At 33.4% G+C, this 11,724-nt stretch overlaps 1 protein-coding gene across 1 annotated transcript in view; it reads left to right on the top strand.

The window, feature by feature from the left end:
• Positions 1-4,410: 4,410 nt before the first annotated feature.
• LOC106470191 (mediator of RNA polymerase II transcription subunit 26-like) overlaps positions 4,411-11,724 on the top strand; it is a 10,354-nt gene continuing 3,040 nt past the window's right edge. Inside the window, exons 1-2 of the mRNA XM_013930731.2 lie at positions 4,411-5,022; positions 9,676-9,750. Of these exons, the coding sequence (XP_013786185.1) occupies positions 4,960-5,022; positions 9,676-9,750 (138 nt within the window). The 5' untranslated portion in view covers positions 4,411-4,959. The remainder of the gene's footprint in view (positions 5,023-9,675; positions 9,751-11,724) is intronic.

The raw sequence follows: 11,724 nt of genomic DNA, 5'->3' as shown, positions 1-11,724 counted from the left end.
ACAGATGAGTTACCAAAAGATAACAAGCCAACTGAACATTCTGTATTTGATGTAACATTTACAGAGAAAGACTTTTCATATCACATGTATACGTTACCACGTATAATAGTTAAACGAACCGCCTAAACGACACGTTAGTGTATCCTATATAATTTGTAAAGTTTAGTATACACTAATCCCTTATAGTGATGGCACACGACGAGACACACACTCGGCATGTAATGCTGTTTGAATACATGAAAGGAAACAACCTCTCTGTAGCCACAAATAATATCAAAGGAGTTTATGTAAATGTTCTGAACGTTCATAAGTGTCAAAGATGGTTCAGCAAATTTCATTCAGGTGACTTTAGCCTTAAAAACTATGATAATAGGGGCCGACATGTTGTAATTGATACTAATGCTCTGAAGACGCTTGTTGAGTCTAACCCAAGGCAACACACTCGTGAAATGGCCCTGAAATTGCATGTCTCCCATGAAACAATACGTAAACATCTAAGGAATATGGGAAAACTCCATAAAAAAAGGTGTTTGGGTGCCTCACGAACTCTCCAATGATCATCGTAATGCGCGTGAACCATTTTTGGAAAGAATTGTCACCGGTGATGAAAAATGGATTCTCTATGCGAATATTAGACGCTAAAAACAATTGCTCAGTCCTAGACAAAAACCACTTTCTACCCCAAAACCTGGATTCCATCCGCAGAAAGTGATGCTTTGCATTTGGTGGGACATCAAAGGAGTAATTCATTTCGAACTTCTCAGTCCACAGCGAACTATCAGTGCAGAGATCTAGAGTCAGCAACTGGAACGTTTAGATCAAGCCCTTCATCATAAACGTCCTTCACTCGTCAATGGGAAAGGTGTTCTTCTTCTCCACGACAATGCACGTCCACATGTGGCACGTTTGACACAATAAAAGATTATGGAGTTGGGTTGGTAAGTTTCCCCCACCCACCATATTCTCCAGACATGGCACCATCAGATTACCATCTTTTTCGTTCGCTGCAACACCGTCTTAATGGAAAAACGTATGCAAATGTGAAAGGTGTTAAAGAGGACATCGACATATTTTTTGCTTCAACGCCAAGTGATTTCTTTAATCAGGTCATTAACAACCGGATTTTAAAATGGAAAAGCATCATAGATAAGAATGGAGACTATTTCATTTAATAAATGTTTTGTTTTAATATATAAGATGTTCGGGTTTTTTCATCTAAAAAAGGCGACATTAATTTCTTGACGACCTAATATAACAAACACATCAATATAGTAACATGTTCACATCAACTACAGAACAGACACATCGACACATTAACATGTTCACACCAACTACAGAACAGACACATTGACACAGTAACATGTTCACACCAACTACAGAACAGACACATCGACACAGTAACATGTTCACACCAACTACAGAACAGACACATCGACACAGTAACATGTTCACACCAACTACAGAACAGACACATCGACACAGTAACATGTTCACACCAACTACAGAACAGACACATCGACACAGTAACATGTTCACACCAACTACAGAACAAACACATCGACACAGTAATATGTTCACACCAGCTACACAACACTGATCACCTCAGGTATTTCATGAGCTTTAATTTCACAACTAAGTGGGTTTCAACGCTTTACGTAATGTTTTGGACTGGGAATAACTAAAGAAGGTAATTCAGTTCGCATTTCATTCTATGTGAAAAGCTATGGGAGGATGTGTGACCAATTAAAGATCAACTTTGAGTAAAATCAAGGCCTATGAAATGGACAATGAAGGAATATCACTGATAGTGATATTACTTAACTTCAAAAAAAGGCTTATTTCAGTAAAGAGATAATGTTAGAGACTCAATAAAGCTTAAAAAATGGAACATAGACGTGAAGGATTAAATGAGCCGTTTAGTTCTTTCGAAATGCCTTAAAACAACATTTACAGTGAAGGCCAGGATATAGAGGGCTGACGAAATAGTTTAGAAATAACACTAATTGCCCAAAAATGAAAATACAGGACAATAAAGAAGATAAAAATTATAAAAAAGGTAATAAAGCCTTGCTACATCAGTTGAATCCAAGTTTCTTCACACAGAAAAATGTATATTCCAAGAGATGTAGATAACACAGTGATTCCTCAGAGCAGCTCCACATTTTACTATATTTCTTTGTTTCCTCTGCTGTTAGGCTTAGCTAAATACTACCTTGTTCCCTCTTCTGTTAGGCTAAGCTACAAACTATCTTGTTCCCTCTGCTGTTAGGCTTAGCTACATACTACCTTGTTCCCTCTTCTGTTATACCCAAAGTTTCCTTCATAAAGAAACATAAATATTCCAAGGGATTTAGACAACACAATAGTGTTTCAAACACGTGATTCCTCAGAGCAGCTCTACATCTTACTGCATGCAACCTTGTTCCTTTTTCCATTAGGCTTAACTACAAAGCTGCATACTACTGTGTTTCCCTCTTCTGTTAGGCTTAGCTGCAAAACTAGTAAGATGCTTATTTTTATTTTTCTTCTGATAAATTCGGTGTGTATTAATCACGTGTTATGTTTTCTAACTATTTATTATTAAGTACGGGATCAACAAGGTTTTCAAATAATTTACGCGCCGAAAAACCACCCTATTGAATTACTAAGATAGATTTTAAAGTGATTTTCAATCCCTACTTTGGTTGGCATTGTGATCCGTATAGCTAAATGAAGCAGTCAAAATTTGCCATCCAAAGTGATACTGGTTAGATTGACTTTAAAATCAATCTAACTAGTATCACTTCACTTGTTTGTGTACTTCTTACTGCAGCATTTGTTTTGTTTTGGATACTTTTTATAGCAATTCTATGAATAGCCAACGATTCTTACTTTCCGTTAAAATTTAATTTTTTCCCCCTATTTATGCATATATGTAGAGACTGGATGAATATAGTTTCAGTTTGTATACATTAAATAATAACGGGAGAAACACTAAAAAATACACAAAAATACCGATCTTTCGTAAATTGCTTACTCTGGTATAAATTAATTAAAAATAAAGTGGATAATAAGACACATTACTGTTCGGGAATTTAGTTTTAATATGTGTAGGTATCCTTCAAAGGAAAAAAAAAACAAAAAAAACTGATCACATGTACAAGTTTCTGATCAGAACTGGTAAAGATCCACATGCCATTTTGGTCCATTCGATTTCCATGTAGCACCAGCTCAGAGAAATGCCAAAAATATGGACAGTTTAACTTTAAATGGCTGAACACATTTTTCACTGAGCAGTTGAATTTCTGTCTAAAAACACTGTCTCTGGGGGAAAAACATATTTCTTACATATTTACTTAGTACGAGGAGGAGCCTGTAACAGATGTCAATTTTTAAGTTAGCTTTTTTTAAACATTTTACATACAAAATTATTGTCCCCAGTGGGACAGCCGTAAGTCTACAGATTTACAACGCTAAAATCCGGGGTTCGACTACCCGCACGGAACACAACAGATAGCTCAATTTCACTTTGTTTACGCTAGTTTAATAACTTCTTTAAAGCAAGTAAGTCAATAAGCTGTCACCAGAGGACGCATTTAATAACGCTAACAAAGTATTTTCATATGTGTGCAAAAACAAATTGGTGTTTATCAAACATCATATCAGTAGATATTTCATTAACAATTCTAAACACCAGGAAATCCCTTGATTCCCCTACCGATTCACTCAAACTTTAAATTGTTTATAATTTTTTGCCATAGATACAAATTATTACTTTTGAATATATGTTATTAGAAAGAAATGCACACGACATTATATCATTGTAGCTTTTCCCGGTCAGATTAAGTATTCTTAAAATTTTCCAAGAAGATATGATAAATAAATCCATCGTTATAACAGATAAAAACTAACATAGATAATAAAGTACCAAATTAAGAAGTTATCCTTGCGGCAATAGTTTTTCAATTCCTTTGTATTCTGTTAAGCAGTTAAATAGGGATAACTTAGCTTAACAATTACATTCTGTTTTCACCTATAATACATACTATAATTTGCAAAATTTCTTTCAGAGGTTGTTATTCAGCTTTTCAGAACTAACAATTTAACCAATTTCTAAGAACTGTTATAACTACGAAAGATATATCATTCAAAATACCATTTAAAATTTCTGTTTCTGGAAGTTCTTTCGTGAACGACGATTCTTGCTCTTTACGTTAGCACTTTCAAAATTCAACAAAATAACTCAAGTTGCTGTCAAAGGAATGAAAATACATACTTATCAAACTATTCTTAAAACAACATTTCCAAAATTTTACAATGATATCAATCATTTTGTTTAAATGTAACAAAAAATTACACACCTGAAACTTTATGTGAAATATATTTACAGCCCTATTTTTTCTGAAATACGAAACATGAAACTGGTATAAGAAGCTTGTTGATGTGTTTCGCTTCTAAAAATAATACAAAAAACGTACAAGGAGTGACCAACAAAAAATGCTAAATTCTTGATTTTATTAGGGAAGTCGTACGTTTTGAGTAACCACAGAAATTAGTATAATTTTCAATGAATATGAATTTTTTTTTTTTCATTGTTAAGATTTTACTTCGTAACATATTGGACAGCCGAACGCATTTCGACGACGAACCGCTGACGACACAGAGAGCATATCAACGTGGTAGCTGCCTGCGACGGAAAACTTACGAAGCCCACCCCGTTCTTTCTTCCTTCCATATCAAGAGGTCACTGAAACGTGCTTCCTATATATATAGGTTTCGGAATATTGCATTAACGACCTACATTGACGTCACCTTCGGCAAACTCCGACTAAAAACGTCACTTTCGGACGCTTGATTAGCGATCCCACAATTCCATTAAATCCTATGTCCGCCATACTGTTAGTGGCTGTACACTGGTTACATAGCAGTGAGAAGTAGCTCACGGTACAGTAATCGGAAGAGCCTGTATAAGTACGCCCCATGCAGCATTCCCCATTTGAAGTTAAGAAGAAATTATTGAAAGCGTTAGACAAGGATAACAATGTAAGCTAAATTTCTGTTGTATGGCTTTAAGCTTTATGTACTTTCTGAACCAATGTTTATAATACTACAGTACTTTCATAAATGATACGCACTCGTGAAGGTCCAAATACAATGCTGTAACGTAGCAAGTGTGGAGCCCGGAGAAAGTTGAGCTTTACCAATGCTGTACGTGTTAACTAGCAAAGTAGTACTGGCCTCAAGTTAGGCTTAGGATTCTAAACCATTTTAAAATTCCATTCTTAATGAAAAATACTTACTTTATCGGTCAGTCAGTACTAAACTATCTGGAGATATGTTTCTAATAAGGAAAACTCTTTATATTTATCAGTAAATACCATTAAAAAAAAATATTAAATGTTAGCCTCCTAGCTAAATCGCGTGTCTTGTCGATGCGGACGTCACAGCTCATGCGCGGTTGCTAGATCACTAGGAATACCGTACCTCGGCACCACCGCGGTGTTTCAAAGCCTTCATACTGAACGCAAGAGTTAAGTTAAGCCTAACTTTAAAATGGAACCAGGGAGTTCTAAACTTACAAAGTATGCGCTTAACGACAAGAACAAAAACTTTTTTCTATTGACAGTTAAAATTATCTTAACTTATAAATAAATAATTACATTGAAAATGCGTACTTAAATGCCATCACCAAGCTGTTTACAAATTACAGGTATTTGGAATGGGATGATCAAAATATTATTATAGTGCATGTAATTTAAATAGAACATAATTATTTCAGCATTGTTTCACATTAATCTGTTAGAATTTGAATTATGTAAAAAATAAAGTTTATCTAATCACTTTTCAAGTAACAAACCTTTGTTAACAGTTATTAAAATTTACTTGGACATTTGATATTTAGTGCACTGTTTTATTTTACAATTAAGATTTATTATAAAGTTGAAAAAGAAATTGGTTTTGAGACTTCATTTCACACGATTCACCATTAAGTACTAATGTTTCAATGAGAGAGAGAGAGTTAGCTGAAATTGTGATTAAATCTTTTTTTGCTACTCCTGTGGTTTTGAAAATTGTGCTATTGGCACTGGGGATTAGATTCCAAAAACATTAATTTGCATTTCACTTAGTTCTCTAAAGATAATAGGGTGAAAGACAAAAATTTAAGAACCGAAAAGGACAAACTAGGCTCCAGTTAAGACATTCTAACAAGGTGATTGACATACATAATGAGTTACCATCGGCAGTAGAGGAGGCGAGCAGATTACAGGAGTTTAAAGGAGGTGGGGGGGAATTGGTGATTTCCTCAACAGTCAAGGGTGGGTTTAAATTTTACTTAAAGGGGAGATGTGCACGGATAGTCTTGAATAATCAAATGATTGATTGTTAAAATGGTGTACCTCCCCAGTGCTCAGTTTTAACTTTTGTAAATTTTTTATTGACGATGTAAAGGAAGTGTGTTTGAAAGTACCAGAAAGGAGACAGAATACATAAGGTACACCCACATTCTATCAGACTGTAGTTTATTAACATTATTTAATGTCAGTGTTCGAAAGTTCACGTAGGGTTATCTTGCAGTGCTATAGGGTGTTTAAACAAAATGAAATAAATTTTTACCATTTCAGGATATACTGAAAGAAATAACTAGCTGAATTAAGACACTTGCATATATTCAGTGCCATTCCTTTTTCAATAAATATTAAGAAAAAAAATGTTTTTATATATTAAATAGTATGATTTGTAATTCAGGTTTACTTTCACAGTATTTGAACCAGATGCAAGGTAAGAAAAAATTGTTCTTTGTAATAAGAAAAAATCTTAGTTCGTGGAAAGAAAAGCTATTTCATGTAAGTCCATCTGAAGAGTAGAGCTGGGCAATTAACATGATTAATCAATATTATCAATTACCTATGAGTATTGATAAGTGTCATTTATATAACTGATTAATAGAAGTTACCTTGAGTCACAAAAATAATCACCTCATCAAAGTTAGTGTTTCCAGTTATTCCAACTATCGAAGTAACTTAAATATCAGTGTTATGATTTCTCATTATTATTTTCGATTAATTCAAGGCTGTTCAACTTAATCAGTTAGTGTCATGACTCACAAAAGTCATCAACTAATCAAAATTACTGTTTCTGATAATTCAAATTATCCAAGGCCTGTGAGAATAATTTATTAATGAGCTTGACGATTAATTGATTAGCAAATTCCTCCAGTCACCCAGCTCTATTGGAGAGAACTGTATGAATGAAAAGTTAACTGAGTGTGCAATAATATTTATGCTCAACATAAGCTCACACCATGTTAAAATTAAAAATATTGAAATGAGTGTGTAGGAATTTAGGCTTAATATGTGTGCTTGTGTTATGACAAAAGGACTTGATATATATATCATCTGTCTGGGTCTCCTAAGTAACCCCAGCAGACTTATGACTTGTGTGTTCTTTGATTGGTCAAGCTTAGTCATAGAAGCTAATAATCAAGGTCTGTAGAAGGTGTCAAAATGTTTGGTCTAAGATTGACCTCAACAAGGTCATAGAAGCCAATATTCAAGGTCTGTAGAAGGTGTCATAATGTTTGGTCTAAGATTGACCTCAACAAGGTCATAGAAGCCAATATTCAAGGTCTGTCGAAGGTGTCAAAATGTTTGGTCGAAGATTGACCTCAACAAGGTCATAGAAGCCAATATTCAAGGTTTGTAGAATGTGTCAAAATGTTTGGTCTAAGATTGACCTCAACAAGGTCATAGAAGCCAATACACCATCACTGTCCACTGCAATCTTAGACTATACAGTTTGACACCTTCTACAAACCTTGAATATTGGCTTCTATGACCTTGTTGAGGTCAATCTTAGACCAAACATTTTGACACCTTCTACAGACCTTGAAAGATAAAGTAGCTGCGAGTCACATACATGACTGGAAATGCTGTTTTATAGAAGTAGGAAAAACATGTAAAATACAAAGTTATCCTTAGAAATTCCAATTTAGATAAAAATGGACACACTTAAGTAGGAGAGATCAAATTCAGTTGAATGTTTTGTCACAAACTTCTTTTAAGGAAGCTTTCTCAATCTATTATTAGTGACCTTTTAACAATCAGTATTAATTTATTGAAATTATTAATTAACAAATGTACTACAGTACTAAACAAGTTTCATTAAAACAGAATTTTGTGTCTCCTTAATTCATGGAGCTTTATTTTCTACACTATTTGCTGGACTCTGAATTATTTATATATATATATTATCAGGATGAATGTCATTTAATATTATTCTTCCCCCTAGAGTGCATTCTTTGCTGTGATTGGCCAAAGGAGCATCACATGGTACGGACATTTTTCGGTGCTACTATAGCGTGTGGTCTACAAGGATATTTACACTGTAGCTTGCCGTCTATACGGATACTGTCGTCATCAGCGTTTTAACTTTCATTTATTTGTAATTGCTGTCTTTATAAGTAACACTTTTAAACTAATAAAGTATAAAATACCATTACATAACGTTTTGGGTACAAATATAATCGGAATGAAATAAATTCCAACAATCAAAACTATCACAATTATAACCTAAATTTAAGGTATTCTTTTGAAACACACAACTTATTCAATTATTATTATTATTTCTTGAACAAAAATGTGGATATATATATAAATCATTTAGCACGAAATTATGTTTTAGTGACTCATTAAAATGGTGATGATGATAGTATCTGTGTAGACCACACGCTATAGTAGCATCCAGTGTTCAATGTTGCTAAGCAACAATGATGTCAAAGTAGAACCTTGATTAGTAGAAGATGATTATTTGCAGCATAGTGAAAACTTTTATTTATTTAGGCTTAATCACAGTTTGCTCAAACATGTGAAATTAATTTGGACATATGGCATAAGATTTCAGTTACAGGTGAAGAGCTTTGCAGACAATTTTTTTGCAATGCTGATTCATATAGGGTAATTTACGAACAATGTCGGAAATATCACCATCATTCTTGGCAAATTCTGTGCTAAGTAAAACTGGTGCATACTTTATACATTTATTTATATCAAAGTTTTCAATGAAATTTTAAACCTCAAGATTTACACGTAGGCAGTGACAATGCTTATTAATCAAATTGTAGTAGAACTGAAAACAGAAGGAGGTTAGGTTGAATTATACACACACACCGACTAGTAAATTTTAGGCAACTGATTATTTGTTGCCCTCATAACCGGTCAATAATTATTCAATGCCACCAGGATGAATCTATTTTTACATCTTGTATATGTTTTCTTTAAATCCTTATCAGTAACTAATTGAATTTTCTCTCGGAGTAATGGTGAAATTTGCACACTTCGTGGAAAAGCTATTTTCCCGTTGTTCTAATTAATTACTACTATGAAATCTGGTCATGGTAGTGCATTTTTACAGCTTGTCCAGTTTTGCTAATTTTCTTTGTTTTATAAAGAATTACATTTTAATTAAGTTGGCATGCAAGTATCTCTTCTGTTTTATGAGTGATTGAAAGAAGAATATTTTAATAATTTTATAATGAAGTTTAGAAGTTGTAGCATGTTCAAGAGCTTATAATCTGGCTGAATGTTTACCACTGGACTTCTTAGTTTAATAATTGAAGATTATTTTAAGTTTTCAGTAAAATTATCTTGGTAATAAATCCATTTATGTATAGGAAATCTAATGTAAGCTGTTTTACAGGTGGTGGACATGGTTGGTGTCACTGAGGTCATATCGATTCTTGAGAAAACTCCGATTACAAAGGACGAACTAGAGGTAATCCATGTGTGGCAGAAGATCTTATCACTAAGGGCTGAAAGCTAACATACCTCCATACATATATCAAGGGATTTATCTTTTTCTTTTATAATAACTGAGTTTGAGATGTTTCAGTAGGTTGCAAGTCTTTCTTACACACTGTAATTATTGGACATTTTGCTAGTTTGAACTATCATACAAGGAAAGAAGAACCTGGTGTGGTTTCAACTGAAAAAAAGAAGGATGCTGTTTCTTTGTCTAAAAGTTTACAACTAATTATAACATTGAAGTATTCTGTCCGTCATTTTCAAATTCCATGCATAGGGGCTCAAAGTAATGAAAATATGGTTGGCATTATTAGCATCAGCAGGTCATAATTGTAAATCTTTATCGGGCAGTTTGTTCCAGCTTTAAAAATGTTTGTTGGCATCGTTTTGGTAGGAATATAAAGTAACCAGAATCTTATGTGTTGTTTTATATGGCCTTCTCCAGCCGATTTCTCTAATGTGTTATTAGTGGTAGAACAGCACAAGTAAGAATTCTTATGAGTCTGTTTTGACTTTGGTTGTTTTTCAATGCTTTTTTGAGCCAGGGAGTCCTTTACTGTATTATGTCTTTCTTTGTTACATTCTCTTGGCAGTCAGTATCTTAAGCCTGTTAAGAGGAAGTTTAGGTGGAGGAGACTCTGCTGGATTGGATTGTATTAGAACTGCTCTTTTACTTGAGAAACTCCATTCAATCTGCTATTAAATGCAGGTATATATATCGAAGATGGTGAAGTGTAGAATAGAATGACAATTAAAAGAAAGGTAGATACGAAACCTTCCCTGTCAGAGAAATCGGATGTAAGGTCACGACATCATCGGAGTTGAGTTGGTATTTTGGAAGTATTTTCTTGCTTAAAAGGAATAGACTGTTTAATTAGTTTGATTGTGATTCAAGGTTGATTGGGGAGTTTTCATGAAGGCTTATTTCAATTTCTGTTTCCAGTTTTTTGGAGAGTCAAGAATTTCAAGTTGAGTTCATCACATCTAGAACATAGCACACTTAGTAAATGTTTCTTGTTACTTTCATTGATTGAGGTCTGATTAATCATATTTAAGTTTGTCAATCACTGAATATACCAGAACTGTGAAAGTGACTACAGTGAGAAGAATAAAGTATCTTTTTCTGATTTATGGCTTTTCTACCCTCTTGATTAGCTTGTAACATTTTTTGGGTGGCTTCTTTTTTGGATGATTTTAACTTGATCCACAAGTTTGAATTTGATGCAAGTGTTACATCTTCCAACCTTCCATTATCAACTGAGGTTAGGGTAAACATGATCTTTATTGTGAAAATATTTATTGCTAGATTAGTACTGAAAACGGGCCTTCTATGGCTACTTGGTTTGCTACTTTCACAAAAATACAAACTCAATTACATTTCTCTGTAAGAGGTAAAACTACGAGCACAAAAGTTGAATTGTTCAGGAAGTATAATAAAAAATTATCATTGAGAAGCAATTTAACTACTTATTAACAAAACATGTTAAGGCTTAAGCTTCAAGAGTTTTGTAAAAAAAAAAAAAGGTAATTTTTGAAAAGCATACATCAAGTGTATATTTCTAGCAGAATAACATAAACAATTTTGAATAAAATATTTTAAAAATTCCAAGGGTTAAGACATGGTACTTTTAGTGAAAAAAAAAGTACTTTTTCTTTAGTTATAGTAGGTGTCAACAATTCTGTAGTTATAGTACATCTCAATAGTACTTTTTCTATAGTTAGTATGTCTCAACAGTAATTTTTTTATAGTTAGTATGTCTCAACAGTACTTTTTCTGTAGTTATAGCATGTCTCATTAATACTTTTTCTGTAGTTATAGTATGTCTCAACAGTACCTTTTCTGTACTAAGTATGTCTCAAAATAATTTCTGTAGTTACATTATTTCTTAAGACTTTCTGTAGCTACAGTATATATATATATATATATATATATATATATATATTT

The sequence above is a fragment of the Limulus polyphemus genome, unplaced genomic scaffold (assembly GCF_000517525.1).
Source record: "Limulus polyphemus unplaced genomic scaffold, Limulus_polyphemus-2.1.2 Scaffold3870, whole genome shotgun sequence".
In the NCBI taxonomy this organism is placed as follows: domain Eukaryota; kingdom Metazoa; phylum Arthropoda; class Merostomata; order Xiphosura; family Limulidae; genus Limulus; species Limulus polyphemus.
The sequence above is the reverse complement of the archived record's forward strand: the minus strand, read 5'-3'. Positions and strand labels throughout refer to the sequence as shown.